The sequence below is a fragment of the Accipiter gentilis genome, chromosome 11 (assembly GCF_929443795.1).
Source record: "Accipiter gentilis chromosome 11, bAccGen1.1, whole genome shotgun sequence".
Classification (NCBI taxonomy): Eukaryota; Metazoa; Chordata; class Aves; order Accipitriformes; family Accipitridae; genus Astur; species Astur gentilis.
This window is the reverse complement of record NC_064890.1, coordinates 27,755,430-27,777,201: the sequence shown is the minus strand read 5'-3', so window position 1 is coordinate 27,777,201 and position 21,772 is coordinate 27,755,430. Positions and strand designations below refer to the sequence as shown.

General features: G+C 37.2%; 1 protein-coding gene across 6 annotated transcripts in view; it reads right to left on the bottom strand.

Annotated features, from left to right (window-relative positions):
- Window positions 1-5,785: 5,785 nt before the first annotated feature.
- CTTNBP2 (cortactin binding protein 2) overlaps window positions 5,786-21,772 on the bottom strand; it is a 111,934-nt gene continuing 95,947 nt past the window's right edge. For 4 of the 6 annotated variants that reach the window (XM_049814402.1, XM_049814407.1, XM_049814403.1 and 1 more), the window contains 8 exons: window positions 18,704-18,882; window positions 14,891-15,096; window positions 14,476-14,661; window positions 12,840-12,900; window positions 11,770-11,902; window positions 9,753-9,854; window positions 7,355-7,393; window positions 5,786-6,701 (listed from right to left, as the gene is read on the bottom strand). In XM_049814402.1, the coding sequence (XP_049670359.1) occupies window positions 6,456-6,701; window positions 7,355-7,393; window positions 9,753-9,854; window positions 11,770-11,902; window positions 12,840-12,900; window positions 14,476-14,661; window positions 14,891-15,096; window positions 18,704-18,882 (1,152 nt within the window). In that variant the 3' untranslated portion in view covers window positions 5,786-6,455. The remainder of the gene's footprint in view (window positions 6,702-7,354; window positions 7,394-9,752; window positions 9,855-11,769; window positions 11,903-12,839; window positions 12,901-14,475; window positions 14,662-14,890; window positions 15,097-18,703; window positions 18,883-21,772) is intronic. The other 2 variants (XM_049814404.1, XM_049814405.1) reach the window with 1 other exon arrangement.

The following is a 21,772-nucleotide window of genomic DNA, read 5'->3' as shown; positions in this document are numbered from 1 at the left end:
TTTCAAGAAAGGAAAAGGTAAATACAGCAGGAGCACGTAGCAGGCGAGACATATGTGGAAGCTCCTGATTGATAGAAGCACTCAGAAGGAGCGCATTGAAGGAAAAAAAATCAGTCAGTTAACTGCCTGCCCCCACTCTGTAGCACAGCACTCATCGAAACAGCTTCTGCCACCAGTGCCCAACTACCACCACCGTGCTGCCGGTCCCAAAGAGCCCAGGCAAGACATCGCAGAAATTCTTCCCTCTCTGCCCTCGGAGGGCAAGTGGGAAAAGGCTGCAGAAGAACATGCTATTTCCTTCAGTCCAAAAACACTGCTTCAGCTGTTTTGGAGTTCAGGCTGGAACAGGAGGTACCAGCCTCCATAATGAGGAGGAGGATGGCATCTGCTTCCCAACAAAGGTCATGAAGACCACGTTATCTTCTAGAATAAGCGTTCTTGTACTTGCTGTCGGTGGGATAACAGCTCTCAGGGCTGTTTGCCTGAAGCTGAGCTGGGAAGTTGCACATGCTGTTCATGGCGGAAAATGGATCACAAGAGGAGGGAAAAAAAAGAAAAGAAAATGAGGCTATAACCTAAGCACAGTGGAAGAAAAGAACAAACAGTGACCTTCATAAACACAGGCTGAGTATTAAAGAGAATTTTTCTTTTTATGTGTTTCACTTTGTATACATTTGGTAAAACAAAACAGATATATATAAAAAATAATACTCCTCCCAAAGCACTTTGTTATTAAAAACACACACTTGTACTATTAAAAGGGGTGTGTCTGTACAATATATGGCCAAAAAGAGCATGCTGACTCTAATACTACACATGAAGATTTAATTTTATAGCCTGCTAGGAAGAAACCAAATAAAGTAGAAAAGAGTGAAATTACTTTGCAGAGGATCTGTAGCTCTTCTTAAGTACAGAGGAGAAGGGAGAAGGATGGCCAAATTGCTAGTATAGCCCTAAGCAGCTCTTACGACAGCAATGGCCAAGCAAGGTTAGCCTAAACAAACCTGACCTCTGCACATTCAGCCATCTTCGTAAATCTTACATAGAAAATAACTACACAAAGCAGCTTGACAGTCATCATTAGCGGGAACTGCTCAGTGTCTCGCTGGGGTCAAACAAGCCTGCTAGTCCAGAGAACTGTTTTGCTTTCAGAGTTGCTTAACTGGTGCCTTTACCAGCTTTAGTATTTTATTCATTAAATACCTATTTCCAAAGTCTTTCTTAAGATCCACCTCCTCCATTTCCACAAGCCGTGCATCCTTCAGCCTGTTACACCAGCATCAGAGCTGCTGAATGCCTGATTGCCTCCGCACTTCTGGAATTCTGCCCTGTTCAAGCAACAGGTTTAAGTTATTTCTCTGAAATGTGGCAGCTCTTGGAAAAGGTGCCTTTTAAAACATTTCCTTGCACCAAGATTAATTCTGAATTAGTGTTAATTGTTGGAGGACAGTTCAGAACTATATAGTTTGTTGCATTTTATTTACTTTGTCTGCAAGGTATTCTGGTAATATTTTTCTCCTCTTTCTGATACAGATTTGGTATTTAAGCTCTAGCCTTGGCTATGATTTAACATTTGGAAAGAAAAAGTACTTTAGAACTGCATGTACAATTGTTCGTTAATGGACAATTAATTGCTGCCTGAAAATCTTGTAAATTAAGCAATGCACAATGCAATACAGTAACACATTTCCTTTACAAACCCTCATGTTCTCCAAAAACAATTTCCTGTTCTTAGGATAAACAATATTACTACTAATTTTATTCACCAGGACTTACTTCAGTCTCAAAATACAACCTTTGTAAATGCAACTGGAGGTTTGCAAGTGATGCCTAACTTTCTTGTCTGTATCCTGGCTTCAGCTGGGATAGAGTTAATTTTCTTCCTAGTGGCTGGTACAGTGCTATGTTTTGGGTTCAGTATGAGAAGAATGTTGATAACACGCTGATGTTTTCAGTTGTTGCTCAGTAGTGTTTATACCAAGTCAAGGATTTTTCAGCTTCTCACGCCCAGCCAGCAAGAAGGCTGGAGGGGCACAAGGAGTTGGGAGGGGACACAGCCAGGGCAGCTGGCCCAAAGTGGCCAAAGGGGTGTTCCATACCATGGGACGTCATGCCCGGTATATAAACTGGGGGGAGTTGGCTGGGGGGGATCACTGATCGCGAACTAACTGGGCATCAGTTCGAGAGTAGTGAGCAATTGCATTGTGCCTCACTTAGTTTGTATATTCCACTTCTTTTATTATTATTATTATTATTGTAATTTTATTATTGGGTTTACTATCATTATTATTTTCTTCCTTTCTGTCCTATTAAACTGTTCTTATGTCAACCCACAAGTTTTACTTCCCCCCCCAGTTCTCTCCCCCATCCCAGTGGGTGCAGGGGGAGTGAGCAAGCAGCTGCACTGGTGCTTAGCTGCTGGCTGGGGTTAAACCACGACACTTGTTATTTTCTCTTCTTTCTCAACAGGTTCCTTCTCATAGTGATCAAAGCTTTAACGTGTGAACGGGTTTTCTTAAAGTTTCCTCTCCCCAAACCTTTTAAACATACTATATAAAATGAATTTCGGTCACTCCGATAAGTTCAGGGGCCTGCACTCACTGCTGCTGCGTCTGTGATGAGCCTGTGAGTTTGGCCTGACTTTTGCAGCTGGAAAAGAAACATGGCACTGATGAGACCTGCCAGTTGCTTGTGCTCTGCTTTCTCCTAAGCCTGGACTGCACTGTGTGACACAGGGAAAAGCATCCCAGCTCCTTTTTGAGCTAATGCTAGCCAAACTACAGCCAGACTACCACTGTGCTGAGGAAGTATTTCCCCTCTTCCAGACTTTCTTCTCTTCCTCTAAATCCTTGGAATTAAAAATCCTTTCTTTCTGATATCCTAACTGTATGCAAAAGCAAACTTCTGGCTTCTGAGTCTGCCTTTGCTACAGCCCAGCACAAACACACCTCATGCTGCCTTAACAGTCACTTTGACTTCAAGTTTCTGAACAGCCCACTTTAGAATTATGAAGTCTCTTAATTATTATTTGAACATCATAAACATCACTTTAGCCAGAGGTAAGCACCAAGAAAGTGGTCCCTCATCCTTTCTCCAAACTGGCTTCTTCCACAAGCATCTTCCACCTGTAGAGGCTGTTCTGCTTCTCCAGTTTTACTGGAAATCTGGGCGGTTTTGATTTGGTTTGTAAATCACTTGGAACTGTACTGTGGGAGGAGACACACCTCAGCAATTCAGGCCCACTGAGTTTGCTCTCATTGATGAATGTTGCTGCCTTTGCTGAATGAAGAAGCAGGTTTTGTCACGCTTTTTGTTTTGGATCTCACGCTCAGCAACTAAATAACTGAGGCAAATATTGTCTGATGGACTCATTCTTTCAAGGAACATATCCAATGTTCTTTTCTTTGTCAAGAAATAAGAACTGTAGAAGACGTGCTGAAAGCTTTTATTTTGAGGCCTGACCTGAAGTGGCGAGGTGGAAAGTTTAGGACTTATCAAGGTCATTGGTGGATGAGAATGATCTTTCACGTTCCTCTGGTTGAAAGGATTGAGCCATGTATAAGGAGCGTGGTATAGATAGGGGCTAAATTAAAAGTGGCCTGTGGAATGGAAGCAATCTGAGAAGCTTCCATGTACTTTCTGAGATACTCCTCCACGTAGACAGAGTCTCTCTCTCTCCACTTACCTCACCTCTTTTAAAGATATGGAAGGAGGTAATAGATGGGAGTGGAGTGCAGCACGCAGCAGCGTGGTCCATCATAGATAGCACACTGAAATCCTCTCTGCTTAAGACATGGGAAGGAACGAAGAAAAAGGATTTTGCCCATTACTAACTCAAAATGAGAGTTGATATTACAAGTCATGTATGAGGAGTGCTGTTTGCAGCATCAGGGGAAGAACCTGAAGGTACAGCGATGCCCTGAACTCACGAACAGAGCCTTGCCTTGCTTTTCCACAATCTATCACGATCCAAAGGATAAACCAACACAGAAGCCTCTATGTTCACATGCAAACTATTTTATGGTTATGTGGTGGTCACCATTTGAGGGCAGGAACTGATATGGCCTAACAAGAATGCTTAACAGTTGCTACAGAAGATAAGATTCAATTAGGAGATCTGCAAAATGCCGTGTAATTAAAGATGTATGAAGATCACAGACTGCGTTGAACTGAGAGAGAGACAAACAAAATGCTAGCAGGTAGAAGTCAGCCGGGTAAAAGATGCAGATGGAGAGAGATTAGGACAGCAGGCTGAAAAGAAAGGATAATGAGGGCATTGAAAGGCAATGCTAAAATTAGCAATAGAGACCTAACTTTCAAATCATGAACAGATGATCAAAGTTACTGTCTTCTGCAGATTTTCACTCAAAGTACAGCACAGAAGACTTTTGATTCTCACAGACAATATACAGAGTCTTAAAATATATCTCAAAACATGCTTTGGGACACAGTGCCTAAGATCTTCCCACACAGCTCTAACTAACTGCTAACTCTTGATCTAAATGAGGTCTGACATTTCCAAGGTGTATTTTCAATGTAGAACAAACCTAGTTCAGAAGCATGTCAGGATTTTTCTTCTTTTCTTATAGAGCTTTTTTAAAAAAAGATTTATTGTTATTACAAATCCTGATGTTGCAACTAGCGCGATCACTACAAAAAACATTTTCCATTTTGTGTTCCTCCTCACCATGAGATCCATGCCTGAGCTTCTCACACAAGCTACCACACCGCTGCTCACACCGCTTCAGCACTTGAGGAATCCTAACTGCTGCGACCCGTTGCTCTGACCTACAGTGGTTTGCAGCTGATTCATTCTGCTAAGAACCAACTGCAAAAGTAGCGTCCCATTTTTCAGCACCAAAATTACGGCAAAAAATAAAAAAATTGAAAAGAAAAAGATCAATCTTTAGAGAAATCATCTGTATCCAGTTATATGTTCCTATCACACAAGAAATTGAAGTTTTAATAAACAGTGATTACCAAAAGACATGGTACTTTCTTAAATATATTGTGCAGGAAATAATTACAGAAATAAACTTCTAACATTCTGTTTCAATAGAGATAACACACACACACACCCCCCCCAACTAAGAGACAGAAAGACAATATGCAGTACAAAAATTTTATTGACATGAGTTTGGGATGACTGTTTTACATATAAAGGTGAAGCATTAGGAAACAGGTAATCCTTTCCTCTCCCAGACTTAATTTGAGAAAAATGCTACTTTGGAAATTACAGGCATGACCACGTCACTGTCCATAGCTCTCAAACCCACCTCCTGATAGCCCATCGGAAGGCATCTAAGTTTGATCTCAAGCAAACTCTGCACTTTCCTCTGCCTACCAGATGTCGTATCGAGACAGCGAGCGTTTCCACATGATTACAGTTCACAAGTATACAACTGTAGCTACCGTAAGGAGAGACGGGGGAAATACTCTTCTCCCTCATGGGAACATGATCTACTTCTGTAGTGGGGCGAAAAATTAAAAAGATTTAATTTTAACTGCAACTCAAGTATCATTTCACAGCAATTACATCTTTAATCCACAACAGAAATTGATAATTACATAGTAACTCATGTTATCGCTACTACATTATCTCTGATAATACTGTAGTTAAGCTTGTGCTCAAATTCCTTTTCAGTAAAATCTGTTTCTGTAAACCACTATTATTTCTCCGATACTTTTAAAACACTAATGAAGTATATAAAAGTTTTTACAGTATACAAGAAAAACTAAGTTAATAAATGATCACATTTTCTTCAATTCTATCAAAGAATAAGAGTCTGAGAAAAATAACTTTTATTGCATTTTAATTTCTCAATCTCTTTCCTTTTTTAAAAGATAAAAGTTATAACGGAAATTCATGACATTTTAGATGAAGAGAAGCTTGGGAGAAAAAAAAAACACAATTCAGCAGGCAGATGATGGGGAAATCAAAGTATTTAATATGGCTTGTAGCTGAAAGTAATTGATCTGCATTTCCAATCATTTTAGTTATTGCCACATTCCATTAATTTTTTCATTAAGTGAAGATAAAAACACGTCTTTAAAATGCATGTACAATAGCTTTAAGCCATTGCTGTACATATTGTGCAACTCATCTGAATGCAGTTTAACATGTGAACTTAATAGAATAATATTTATGTACAGTATATACACAAACAGAATCCTGTGGTAATACCCCTGAATATTATCATTTAAACAAGTAATTTTCCTAATAAAAGAAGAAAAAAACCCCACCCCAAACATCTATGAAGGTGGCAAAACTGCCCATTTCTGAAGTTTAAATCAATATAATTTCCAGCTGATTTACATAGAAATAAAACTGTGGTCCTGTACAAACTTTACATTACAGGGAAACAGTCTATTTTTAAAAAATATTTACATATTTGAGTAATTGGTTCTTTGCAATAGAGATTATATGAACACAGAAAATTGTATGGTAGGCAGGCTTATTTATTAGATTTTTCTATTTGTTCTTTTTTGTGCAAATTCCAAATCTCTCTTTTTGTGTTATTATCTGCCTCTATTTGCCTTGTATTACTGCTGCTGCTTTTTTTAGTATTCTGAGAAGGCTGGGTGACTTTACTTCTAGGAACAGGAAGAAAAGATTTAACTCTTGAAACACCCAACTCTGTCTTTGATTTACTGTTGCTGCTTTCCACAGTTCGACTGCTGCTGAGAGGACGCATTCCATCCTATGAATGAAAAAAAAGCATTTTCTGTATAAATTATTATTGCCGTTTGACCTGAAAAACAACCAACCAACCAACCCTACCAGCCCCATGGAACCCTTGTTATTTACAATCTTTTGCAGTTGAATATGACAGCTTCGTAATACTTGGTGAACAAACTACGGCTCTTTTTTGCTTCTTTGACTGAAACGATATATCATAAATAGCTTAGAATACCAAAATAAGTCAATGGGGTTTTTGCATTACCATTGAAAAAAACATTAAACTTGATTCTCAGATGTCTCAATCTCAGAAGTACCCAAATAAAAAAATACATGTTCTTTCTTTCATTACTGCGGAAAAATGACTGCTGCAGCCACAGCTACAAGGGGAAAAAATGGAAGTTTACGTAGTTATGAGAAAAAAAAAAAAAAATCGGCTCTACAGCTTGAATAAAGATATTCACTTTTTTGTACCATCAAGGCCATAAATAATAACAAAGTAATCATGACAAAAATAATACTTCAAGAATGGAAGTTGAAATGCTAGTTACATTTTAATCCATAATCTTATAGATTTCTTTCCTATAAATTAGGTTTTAGCATCTCAAATGATTTATGCTAAGACGCTACATTCTTAAAAACTGGACCATATTCACCCGGCCCAAATTTAGATACCTGAAGTGCCGAAGTCAGGTATGTTGCCACTTTTTGTTCCTTTATAGGCAAGGAGAAAGAGGTTAGTTAAGCCATTTTTTGATAGTCACTAACATATATCTTTCATGAGAGATGCCTACTTTTCCACTGACAGGAAAGGAGAATTAGGACCTTAACTGTTAGCATCAGCTGAATCCAGATCACCCTCTGAGCAGCAATATTAAAAAGTTCATTTTCGCCATCAGCTACTGCTCTTCAAATAAAGGTTGGTGGCATGAAAACAGACTATTCATCACTGTCTATTCCTTATTAATCCTTGATTCCATCAGTTTGTTTGTATCCTGGATGAAAGGTTTTGCATCTCTTACCAGCTTGCTTTTTCCTTCACATACATGAAAGCATTTTTTCTTCCAGCCAATTAAAAAAAATTTAATTATGGGTATGTTGCCCTTTGAAGTAATTTGTCTCATGACTGTTGGTAAGATTGCCTCTGCTCATGCAGTATTGCTTTTGTTACCTACAGAATTCTATTCACTTTCAGAAAAGGATGCTTTTCTAATTTCAGACTCTTTTTCAGACACCAGTTCTTGCAGCTGCACAGGTTAACCATTGTTACAACTGCCTCTAAAAGTTTGACTTCTGCTTCCAAACTGAGACTCTGCTCTCCTAGATTTTTGATAAATTTGTTGTAGTAATGACTAAATCTAGAAACAAAGCTTGCCATTTTATTAGCTCTCTTTCCCCTCTAGCAAAAGGTTGGGTTGTGTTTCCTTTATTTTGGCTAGCATTTCCCCACAAAGATATGGGAAATCAATTTTTTTATTCTGTATGAAATCTTTTGACTAAGTTCGTCAAAAACCTCAAAGGTAGCTAAGCTTGTCTACCCCCAAAGTCAATATCGTTATGCCTTATGTTGTTAGAAGGAATTTTAAAAGGAAAAAAATTCACTAGGAAAAATTTACAGTAGGAACGGGTAGGTCAGCTGACTTAGCAAATTGTCCATGCATCACTACTACGTGAAGCTCTGATTTGGAATGTCTGAAATTAATGTGTTTAGAGATATATTCAAAAGCAGTATTCCATTAGCAGAGACTATTCTCTGGGTTTTAAGTAAAATTACAGAAAATATTCTAATATTTTGAATAGTTGGATATGAAAAAATACGATGGTAAGAAGTCATCTCATCCAACTTTAACTTTTTTAATGCTTAGGTCTGCAAGGTAAGCTATTTTCAGGGCTACTTCATTGTACCTGCAGAAAATAGTCAGAGTGTCTCTAGAAAACAATTTATCGCAGTCAGATAAAAGCGTCTGGATTGGACTCTAGAGGACCCCTATCGAGGCAACATAGAGGACCTAGCAAGGGAACACAGACAACAGATTCTGCCCTGGCTAAGGTTAATTGAGCTGTGTGCTCGGAAGCTGTCTTGATGTTCAAAAATACAAGGAGCAAGAAAGAATAGGGAAAAAAGTGTAACAGCAGAGAAAGTGTAATTTTTACTTCATTATCCAAAGAATGAAAACTAAGCAGGGTATACTTTCATTTTCATATTTAGTAAGGATGCCACAAACAATAATTTCCATTTCTGAAAAGAAGATGATAGTGGATCTATTGTATCTTCCAGCAGTGTTCAGCTTATCTTCCCACTCTGAAACTGCTCTGAAGTTAGTAAAGCTTGTTTACATTTAGACTATCTTTTCCTAGAATCACCAAACTTATAACATAGGGTTTCTTTTGATTTCTCATACATAATATGGCAAGACAACTGTATATTACAACAAATAGCTAGGTAGAAAAAAAGCAACTGAATCCCATTTTAAAAAAAAAAAGTGCTGTTCTTCACAAACTCTGGCAATATCGCATCTTCTCAAAAATTCTACCATTGAGAGCTTTGACACCACAGCAGCTCAATTCTACTTAGATAACAACATGTAGGAAAACGGTGGTTTGAAATCATACATATTTGGGTAATCACTACGAAAAAAATGATAGAAAAATAAACCACGAGCCAGCAATTTTACGTCAAGAATTTAAAATTTTTGCACTTTTGCAAACTTACTGAATAACTTTAACTGGGGGGAAACAATGAACCCAGGGCTTTTATTTCCCTCAAAATCCGATACAAATAACTTATAATGTCAAAATAATGTCAACAGTACTTGGCCTAGGGAGATGGCTTTATGTAAACATGAAAACTGAAGCAAATACATCCATTGTTTAATAAATCTTTAGTTTCCATTAAGACACATGGAAGAAACTTGGCATGATATGTCTGGCAAGTTTCCTAAGAATCATGACAGTTTATTCTTGTAATAAACAGGGCACTGGGACGCTAATTCTTTGGATCCAATCAGGAATTCAGATTTTGGAGAAACTCGAGACACCTTCCATATCCTACTACAAAACTCGTTTCACCTACCTTTTGTGCTGTTGTTTTACTTGGGTTAGTACCACTTGCTGAAAATACAGGATTGTTCTGAGAGTTATTGAACATCAATAGCTCATCCTTAGAATGTGCGATCTAAAAAAGATAAGAAAATGGTGATTTTTTAGCTATTCGCAGCGGAGATTATGTTTCAATTTGCCAAATTTTGGAGTCTTGATTTTATTTTCATGTAGTTTCTGTGCAATGCAATGCATAAATATCCAAAGAATGATTAAAATATCTTTCCTTTACTCTTGAGTGTGTTTGTGGAAGATGAGAGATAAAGGGAGGGATTGCACATTGACTATTATCAGAGGAAGATTAAACATACATTTCCAGAGCAATACTTTATTAAGGGCAGCTTCCCATTAAATTTTATCCAGCTCCAGGAACATCACAGAAAGGAATGATCCTTTTCTCTTCCTCCTGCCATGTTTCTTCCCTACTATTTTCCACCAAACCTTGTGACCATGCAATAGCAGATAGAGTCTGATCAGCCTTCTGTGCTTACGGAAAACTAGGTATTTTATCCTGGGGCAAGCTGATCCAATTCAACTCTGCAACTGCAAAAGTAATCAATCCCAACATAACAGGCAGCAGGAACATATTTGAGTGAAAGGGCAAATTAGAGAGTAGAAGTAATTATTTTGATGGCAGCCTGAAATTACATCACACAAAGAAAACATGCAACAGCACCCTTACTTCTGTAAGGCTCTACTAGGCAGCTAGGGAAATAACAACAGAAACTGCAGCCATGGATGGTTCCACCCATCGTGAGGAAACTGAACAAAAGACAGTGACATCTATCTCCTTCCTTATCTAACCCATATTTCCTTGAATTGTCAACAACAAGCAATTACATTTTACATGTTATTAAACACAATTTTAAGTTGGTTACCATTTCTTTAAGCACATCTCATTCTTTCAAGGATAGATATGGTAAATCCCTGCTAACTGACTAGTGATTAGCTTGCCGGCTTGGTGCATGTGACTCATGCGAGTACTGTAAATACTTGAAAAAAAACCAACCCAAAACACCATAATAAAGGATTTCATTAAATAGGTTGAAAAATCTGCCCAAACTCTATTTCTTTTTTCAATAAATACTTGGATGACTTCTAAGAGTAAACAGAATACTTAATGAAGCAAACCTAATGGAGCTGCTGTTCAGAGAGATCCTAGAGGATGTAATGCACAGCCTAACTGGACAATCGCCTAAGACTGACTCTCTCTGCATTTCAAAAGATACGGAACAGCTGCTCCGGTGTGAACACAGCCTGCTGTCACCGCCATCGACTTCAGCTGTGCTAGGAGGAAAGAAGGAAAAAGAATGAATAGCTACAGCTACAGGGAGAGCTGGATGCTTTTGGTGTAGATGGAAAAAATGAGAGAGATCTACGGCTCCACTCTCTGCTCCAACAGGCCTCCCATAACCACCCACAACCCATTCCAGTATAGAACTTAGCCCCAAACGTATGAGCCTTGCAAGCATCCTTCACCCTCTTCTGCCACTGTTAAAGAATTAGGCCAATCCATTCTTTCTTGCTTGGGCAGCAAAACTGCACTTTGCCTACAGAGCAGAGAAGCTTTGAGCCCGTTCTGTGACGGCTAATGGGATTACAAGTGCAATGCATATTAGGAAAAACTTTCTATGTCTTTAAGACTACAAAACAGTTTCCCAGTGGAAGCAATGATAGCATGAAAGATAACATGGAGAACAATAATGCAGAGAAGGCTATTGTCGCTAGCATTTATGAACTTAGAGACTTCAGCCTACACTGCAAAAATGTCTGCAAGAAAAAATAGTGAAGGTGTAACTTAAAATAATGTATATTGAACCAGAATACTTACCCTCAAATGTATAATTTATTAGTTGACTTTGGCTTATTCCCAAATAATTTAATAATTTTCTTCAGTTCAAGCAGTGCTTGTAAATTAAAAATTTATTTTAAACACATGGCAAAAAACTGCATATGGTAATGACATAAATTATTTAAAAACCTTGTGTTACCTTGCTTATATCAGGCTCAGATTTGCTGGAACACATACTTTGAAGTTCCTGCACAAGATCTACTTCATCATCAGAACCAAGGGACAGCCTTTGCTCCAGATTTAACAGTCTCAATTGATCCTTCTCTGAAGATCTGGTTAAAAAACCCCAAAACAAAACAAAACAAAACCCCCCAAAACAGAGAGAAAAATTAAAATTAAGCTGTGGTACAGAATTTCAAAATAAATATTATACACACATGAAAAATAGCACTTTCTTTCCAAATTACCTTTACTACCACAAACAGAAAGAAAATAACATCTAATTAAGTGGCAGCAATAGTTGTCAATACTTATTATGTAATAATAGATCTTCTTTCTATTCAAATTATTCTCCCCATTCTGAAATTCTAACAAAGGATTCATCTGCCTACTATCTTCAAAGATTCTCCTCTTTTTAAGATGGAGCAATCAATTTCGTAGTACTCTCCTTTTTGGACTTAATTCCAAACACTTAAAAAAACCCTGGCATACTGGAAGCATAAATATTCTATGCGCTCTGTGCCTGTGAATATGGTAGAACCAAGGTTTCAGACCGAAGTAAAGTCTCAAATGCAGTTCCCTCTGAATAATTTGTACACTTTCTTAGAGAAACTTTCTATCATTTAGACCAAAGTGCATGTACTATACCATTCTGAATTGCCATTCAGTAAGCTAAAAAAGCCAGAGGAGTTTTTAAAATATAATGCCAGGTGAGAAAAGCATACAGTTGGCTTTTCATGGCAGAGTAAGTGTTACATAATATTCTTAAGTCATAGACTATTCTGTTACGTAAAAAGACATGTAGTGAGGCTTGAATGACATGACAAGGCTTGAATTACAGAAATGTATTCTAAAATTATATCGAAGTACCTAAATTTTATTTTCTCTTGGAAATGAAAATTAAAAAGGATTCCTTTTCTTCAGATGTAGAACCAAAACATTACCAAATACAAACTCTTCATCTCTTCATTATAATGTGCTGGTTTACAACACAATTTTATCATCTTTATTGTTTGCTAAGTGTTACAAATACCAGAAATTAAAGCTTACTTTGTGGTGAGAGAAGCTCTTTTCTTACAGTTTGGTTGCAGCATAGCCTTAGATTTTATACCTGCACAAAAGAGAGATTGACTTATTAGTGTGTTACCATATGTGTTGATTTCTATTTTAAAATCTGTGATAAACAGGGAAAACGTGTTCCCATTTACTAGCTAATTGTATCAACAGAGTCTGTCAAAAGTCAGAATACATCCCTCGAAACTGTTCAGAGTAGCATTAGGAACTGCTAAAACGGCAAACGGGGCATGAGTTGCCCAAGCTTTTGTGGAAGACAGAATATGAGGTTTCTGTGCAAGGCACTTGAACCACATTTACTGGATCTTTCAAAGAGAAATCACTTGTCAACAGGAAAACATTTAAGTTTGCTTCATTTAAGTAAAATCAAACAACTTACCCTTACTTGGAATCAGGAACAATGTATGATTCTGATAGTCAGAAACGGAAGGCTACTCTAAATTCACTATTCCTTTTTTTACTTACATTCACAGATGTTAACTGGACTCCGAGAACATTCTCGGGTACAAGATACAGTATCAACTATCCCACTTCAGGTTATGTTCATTTGATTTCTTAAATCCTCTTAGCAGGATTAGATAAGTTCAAAATTCAAATACAGAACTAGCAAGTAAAATTAGGACATTAGAGTTGCAGTTCAGAAGAAACAGACTTCTTTCTGAACAAGAGCTGAAGAAATGAATACCTCAATTTAACATGACAAAGTACCAGGCATCAAGTATTTCAGTCTTTTATATATGAGGTAATTGAGGATAGAATCTTACTGTTTCTAAAGTATGTCTGTGTGTAAGCCTCCTTCTCTCTAAATCCCTTCCTAACTCTTTTCTCTGAAACAATTACCTTCATTTTCTGAAAGCAAAATAAGTAATTTGATTTTGTCCTCTACAAGTTTTCCTGTTTGATATTGTATTCAGTTACGGTATTCCTAAGTTTTCCTTCTAGACAGATGTGTACTGTTAGAAGAATGATATGTTGCTTCTGCACATATCCAGATGTTATCCTTGTGTGGTAAACTGCTTGTTAGGTGGCTTAGGATCTTGAGGTGAAAAGACATTTCAAAAGTGTCAGCTACTTTCACATTTGTACACACACATAGACCCAGTCATATAAAGCCTTCTTCATCAAACAGCATACTGAAAATTATGTGGAAACTTCTTGAAAATTTTACAGTATCTGTGACTACACAGAATTTTTTACATTTATTTTTTGCAATTAAAGTGAAAAATCAAACAAAAATCTTCAATTTAAAACCTAAGATCTCTTCCTTCCACTACAGGGCTTCTAGATTATTCTACTTGATTTATCTAATAAGATTGAGCAAGGGATGCATGATGTGATTCAGACACTAGAAATTATTGTAGTGAAGCTATAAAGTATGTGTAAAAAAACAAAACCCCAGAGTAGGTATACTGTAAATTAGGTGCAGAACTAAGGAGCACCAATCAAGTAATGAAGCATTCTGTCAGCTGGTATTGAGAAAGAGAATGATAGAGCATCATTCCATGCAATATGAGGTGCAACCACTGCTCAGTCTTCCACAATCTAGGCCAAAGCCTACCTCATTATTAAACAACTCACACCTTCTTTCAGAACTGAAAATAGAAAGCTTTACCTTCAGTATTTGTCTCCTGCTTATTCCATGACTGGGAGGATAAATGGCCTGACTTTTTGCGAGGACTTGTGCTCACTTTTCTCCAAGAAGCATTCTCACCTCTTTTCTTACTACAATTTTTGTAGCTTGAAACCACGGATAAAGGAAAATTTCCTCCCTTAAAATCTGCTATATAATTATCTAGCTCTGAAACAAAAGTAGAACAATGTTAAGAAGAATTGACTGTTGCAAACGGTGGTTCTTTGACTACTTTATACAACTACTTAGTTTAGTGACTGTAAATGCTTTTAACCACACACCTCCCACCATAACTACAGTTATGTTTTGTCGAAGTTTTTAAAAAAAGGAATCAAACAGTTAAAAGCCCCACTTTGGCAACGTACAACTACTTGCCTTTCAGATTGTTCACTGTTACCTGTTCTGGGTAGAGGACAGCCATGCAAAACAGCTTTATTTAGCAAGATACTGAGAGCAGCTTTAACAACAGCCTGTTGACCTTGGCTAGGATTTTTTTTGGCTATTGCTTGTCCTGGTACAGATGGTCTTTTCACAGAGGCTCTGGAGAGTATTGCCTCTTGAACTCTGGGAGCTATCACGGCATTCCATAACTTGGACATCCACCTGTAGGCACACAAACAATCCCTTAATTTCAGAGACAATTGTCAAACCCCAAGATTTTATACTTTGGGTAACATATCAAATTTTGCATTTTCAGGAAGCACATATATTTTGGACTTCCTATTGTACCTCATTTCAGAAAGGAACTGATTTTATTTAAGGTAGGGTTTATTTGTTTGTTTTATATTAATTATTTGACCTAAGTTTCTTCAGGTTGCTTTGGCAAACTATTTATCATCTAATGCTTTTCCTGCTTCAGATAAGGACTACAAAACATTCTTTTAGCTTTAAAATAAGGAAGAATGTCCTAGAAAGATGCGTGTTCCTGTATATACAAAAAATGCCTCTTTCACCTTTGCAAGTGCATGGAGAAGTTTCTGTGCTTGCAGGTGTTCATTCATAGCCTATTTGTTGCCAGCGTGGGAAAAAAGAGGTATTCAGTTATGATTGCACCCTTTCCAGTATTCTTCCATTTCCAAACTTGTCCAGTTTACAAGACCTTCCTTTCTATTCATACAGCTGCCTTGCTATCACTCCCTTTTTGTTTATTTGCTCTATGGTGAACTGTGTTTCCAGGATGCCATGGATTTTCCAGATTGTCTGGTTTAGAGACTGGGTCTGATTACAAAAATGTCATTCAAAGGGACATGGTTCTTCTGGGACTTTTGCTTTTCTAAGAGAGAAATACTATACTGTTCTAGCACATAAGTGAAAAATTGTACTAGGAAATAAATAAATGCTATTTCTTACAGCTTATAGTTCTCAAGGGATAAAGGCTAGGAGTTTCAGGCTTAAGGCTCAGCTTACATCTATAACAGACACTGAGACAATCTTTTTTAGATCAAATCCAACTCTTTTTTTTTTTCTCCTTATACCCTCTTACGGGAGGAAGAAGGTAAGATTGAGAGTCAGAGGGTTTATATTAAAGGTCTATAAGAAATGATAGGCTATAATGCTGTGTTCCAGCTTTGCAGAAATCCATTCAGAGAAAGTGAAGGCTTAAATGTCTGTTTGACTTAATTGAACCTTTTTGTTGGATACATTGATACACAGAAGCCATCTTATTACCCAAAAGATTATGATGACTTTTTTGGCTTTTTTTTTTTTTTTTTTTTGAGGCAGTGGGGGGTGGGTTTTGTTTCTTTGGGGTTTTTTTGTTTGTTTTTTAAAGTTAGAATGAATGAATTATTTGACAGATATAATTTTGGTTAGTTATGAAACATAAGATTGAGTTTTTGTGATATATACCCATGCTACAAAGTGCTGGTATAAGCTTGATAGAAGTTACATTACTTACAAAAATAATTAGTACAGTTGTTAAAATAAGATGTACAACGCATGTTAGAGATGTTCCTCGAATCTTCCTTAGCATAATGTTGTAGATACCATTCCATATAGATAAAGTCTGCTTCTGCTAGCTGAGTTAAGATACCAAAATAAACAGTTGCTTTCATTTTAGCAATAATGAACTCTATCTCTCCATTTCTGCCTATGTAAGCTTTTGACATTTTTCAATATTGTTAGTAGAAATGGTCAGAAATGAAGGCTGCAAAGATAAAATTAATCTAATTATTCTAATCAAGCACTTAACAATTGATGGCGTGTACAATGCCATCCTCTCTAAATAAAATTCCAACCTGGTGTTTAAATTCAGTCTTATGTTTGCGCTCATCTTGATCAAGTCCCCAGTTCTTTGATAGAGGTGATACTTAGGAAGAGTATAGCACCCCCCTATACCTGAAAAAGACCTGTAAAGTGAAACTCTTTCCTGTTGGAACATCGTCTTTAATTCCCCAGATGAAAAACAAGAAAAAAACGTAGCTAAAATTGTCCTTATCTATTCACTCTAATCTCCAAAACATATGAAGCTACATGAAACAGCACACAGCAGGAAACAATTTCTTGTCATGCCTTCTCTCTCCCTTCCCAGCTGCCTACTTCTACCACTTGCCTCATGCTAACGCGTAGCCCAGAATTAACTCAGTCTGTAGATAGCTGTCTAATGTCTTAATGAATTGAGCTGACTCAGTGAAGCTTTAATATAAGCAAAAAGCAGCAGAATAGCACAGTGGAGAGAAGGGGCAAGAGGACGGGAGTGGTTAATTGGATTGAAATAACAGCAACCAGTGAGGTGCTAATTAAAGCTATTGCTAGTTATGTGACCACACTGTTAGCCATCATCCTGCTAAAACGAACGTGTCCAGTAAGGACTCGCTGGAGCTGTGCTTTTTAATTGTTTATTAGTGGACAAAAACTACATTAAAATGAAGAGTCAGATGGCATATTGCTACTATAAAAGACATTTTGGTGTTGTGCTCAAAATAAAGCATTGTGAATCCAGTTTAACTTAGGAGAAATCCAAACTCAGAAACGCATAATTAAGGTATGTAAAGAACAGTTTGTCTGTCCTCTACTAATGCCATTGCAATAAATGAATGATTAAGACATTTCAGAGGACATGATTCAAGAGGGAGACAGGAGATAGAAGGATGGTATACTTTATTCTTTTTTTGTTTCACAGCACCCATAAAGTTTCAAGTCAATGCTACATCCACATTTAGACTTTGATAATTACTCTGGATATTAGATTATCTGTCCTTTTAGAAAAAAAAGGAGAATGAACAAGAAAAATGTATCAAAATCTGCAGACAGAATAAAAGATGAGAAAGCCAGTGCACAAGCTAAGCAAGGACCCTGGAAGAAGGGTCAGCAGAAACTAGTACAAGAGTAAAAAGTCAGAGGCGGAACAGAAGTGGCAATTCGGGAGAATGCTATGAAGCAGGGTAAGAAAAATGATGTTGCATCTCCAGAAACCAACATCATTATTTGAATCCTGAAAAAATCTGAATCTTAATTAGGGGCTCATTACCCTTCTAATATAGCCAAGTAACATCTTCGCATGAAATAAATATATTTTGAAATTCTATAACTATTTCTTGTATCATTTGCTAGCATTTGTAGAGAAGTTGGAATGTGAGCAGATGTTCATGCAATTGCAGGCAAGAAAAGAAAATTTTCATCATTCTTCTTTCATGTTACTGGATATTTAACCATATGTATAGCTAAATGCATATATCTGCTTTATTTACTAAGCTAATACATCTGTGAAATTCTATTTATGTTTAAAAGTGATACCAGATATTAAAAAGAGTAAGAAATCATTCTCCAAATTTCCCTCATACACAACTTCAAAAAGAAACTTTCCCAACATTTCAGGCTCAGAATTCTTGAATCTTATTTTGGTCTGTTCACTAATGAACAGCTTTCTTTGCAGTGCTGCCTTGAAAAGAAGAATAAAACCTTTAAATGGTTGAGCAATATTAGCCATTCCAGTACAAGTAATATTTTGCGACCTCTGTGTCCAAAAATAACCGAAAGATCACGACAAGACTGACTTTCAACCACTGTAAGACGCCCAGTTCCCACTTGTGTCCTTCAGAATTGCCCTTCTAGTAATTAAATATCAAACAAAAGTTTAAAACTTTCAATAACTTCTGGTAAAATACTTTCAAGGTTGCTGAGTCAGATGGAGCTTGGGAGAAACATAATTACTACATTTGTAGTAAGTAGCTGGCACCAAACAGTATCAAAGAGGAAACAGAAATCTTACTTCACTGTTGCTTGGCTATGCCCTGGCACCACAGGACAAGAGAAGAAATGTTTTGGCCCCATAAGTGCTTCAGGCGCTCCTAGACGTGATAAACAGGAGTTCAGCTGGTGCCAAACAGCAAGAATCCAGTCTATGATCTTGCACACAGGATCACACGGAGGAGGTACTTTGCCTCTGAACTGCAGGGAGAAAAGATGTTTGACAGGACATAAGACCTCTGCTGCAAACACTTTCCTTGGAACCCCAAGAAGGCTTGGGGTTTGGGGTTTTTTTTCTTGGTATATTGCTATTACAAAAATCAGGAACAGTCAAAAACTGGTCAAACCTTTTTATGGGGTATATTAAAGTCTTGTTGTATTAAAACTTATTTCCCCAACTATACTTTAAAAGAGATTTCCTTATCAGTAAATTGACATGCCTCTACTTTCTTGTAGGAAACTGAGACACAAATTTGGCAGCAGTGCTTTTTCTATGGTGTTTAAGATTAGGATTACAAGAGATCCCTACCATCTCCTATGCAATGTATATGATATAAATAAGGCACATAAAAGAACATAAAATCACAATGAACAGGAATGTCTGATCCAGGCATGTTCTCAGTGGATTTCCATATTGATTTTAGATTTAGTAGCAATGAAGGAAAGATGCCTTCATCTAAGAATTACATTTTTTAGTATGCCTCGTTAAAGGCAAATTATTTGGTGCCAGAAAAATCTTCTGTTTCATCTGACTCCAAATTACAGTCTTCATCATCCTAATCCTAGGATTATCCTCTGGAACAGTTTGAATTAAAGGAAGAATTAAAAGATGCACTAGGGATAGTATTGGCCAGCACTGAAGCCAGAGCTTCTTGACAGAGTGTACAGGTGAACAATATAAAGTTAATGTAGAAAAAAATTTAAACTGTTTCCATATATCCTAATAGTCGAAAATAAGGGGAAAAGAGCTGTTCATCTGAAAACATGAATATTAAGACACAAACAAAGTATCAGAATACAGAGCGAGGATCTTTGAAATAGTCTATTGTTCAAACAATAAATGTGCTTTTACTTTCCCTTAGTTTTTTATAACAGATTAATCTTTCTTCTATTTTTAACTTTGGAATCCAGTATTTTAATCCCCACACCAACTGGCATTTGAGTTTGCATATGGCACATGTACATATAAGAAAAAAAAATCTACTAGCACACTGGGCATTTTTATTCACTATTTAATTAGGGAAGATACAGGAAGACACATGGCTTTTTTTGTCTAAATAGACACCATCTGCATATATGCTTTAGAGAAAATAAACTTAATGAGATTACTACTCAAATTCTGTTCAACTTCAGTCAGAGGTAGGAACCTATTGTTAAACTCTAACCTATGACACTAAGGATTGCTTTTAAGCCTAAACAAAATAGCCTGAAAATGACATCTGTTACACGATGTTGCAAGTTCTGATAGCCAAAGCAGTTTGGCAGAATAAGTTTGATCCAGCCTTTGCCTGTGAACAAGTCAGAAAACCACTGCTTCAGTGCATTGCTGTATTTCTTGGTCTTGTGCTCAATTGAAGACAGTCCTTCTGTTTGATCTTGAATGAGCTACAATCGAAGTGTTTCTGTCCTTTTATAAAGGGGCTTAGATCACTAGATATTCTCCAGTGTAGGGTTGAGAATCCATTCTTTCTTCTCAAGAGGATGGAGGAGAATTCTGCTACATACTTTTATTGCACTGTCCTCTGGCCTGTACTTCATTCCAGCACTATAATGTACCTGCAGGATACCAGCTTCAACCAACCCACCTGCCTGCCTGCAGACAATTGCTACCCGCCCCCCGCCTCCCCCAGCCTAGCCATCCTTTGCAAGGATCCTGGAAACCATTCATACCCTCAACCGGACAACCACTCATAATGGTTCCAGCTTACCTACTACCTCGGTAGGGACTCAAAGCTTTAAGGCACATGGGGAAAAAAGGAAACATTGTTTCACACAGAAGAGAAGAAAGTACGTAGAAGTAACTATGCTCCAAAAAAAGTAGTCTAAGAAAAGTAATCTATTGTTTCATTGATGGATTTCACATGATTCTTTTTATATTCCTGTTCTTGCTATTAAAGTCTACCTAGGAATGTTTCTAAATTTCCTCATTATCATAACTGAAGTGTTCAGTTACCACACATTTCCTCTTTAGGATCTCTTTGAATCAGTAAGCTTTTATAGATGAGAACTGTGGTACAGGAGATGACATCCCCAAGGATAACCAAGATACACACAGCTGAACACTCAGAACCGACAGTAGGTCTGTTGTCCCAGACCAGGGCTCTTTACTACTGACAGTTTTTTTAATTCCTAGAACAATCTCTCTTTCTAAGCCTGTTCAAAACTCTGCTGCCAAGATTATTTTCCTTTGCAGCTGTTTCGATTAAACTCCCCCTCCCAACGTCTAACACTGCCTGACTGTCTGCAATAGCTGCTATCACACTGGAACTGTTTTCTTCCAAATAACTTTCAAAATTCCACAGTTCTGCTTTTGCCCACATCTTTCTTTTTGATTTCCAATCCTCCATTTATTTATTCACGTTAAAACAGACTTCCCATCTTTATTCTCTTTCTGACTTTTGTTCCAGCTTCAGCAGGCCTATTGGCTCAAAACAACTCCCCTACTGATATATTTTAACCCCTCTTTCCTCTTTGATTTGAAAAGCATGAAAACTCTTTTTGCTGCTTAAAACTTAAACAATACATGCAGGACATATAATTATCTTATTTTAAATATATAGAATAAATTCCATGAGAAAGGGATTTTACGTTTGCTGAACAGATTCTTACTATCATGCTCACTCAGAAGATGAAAAAAATCACTGAAGGATGTTTTCATACAGTGGGCAAGCAAGTATCCACAGTATCATTATTTGCAGCCAGCCTGTGTGTTTGTGCTAATCAGCCATGGCAACACACCTTCCTACATGAGGCCAAGCACACCATTTACAGATACACAGCCTGTATATTCCCAGAAATGAATGCTTTTTTCCTGAAACAACTTAGTTATCTGCTCAGCTTTTGACATTTCCGTCATACATATTTCACAGAC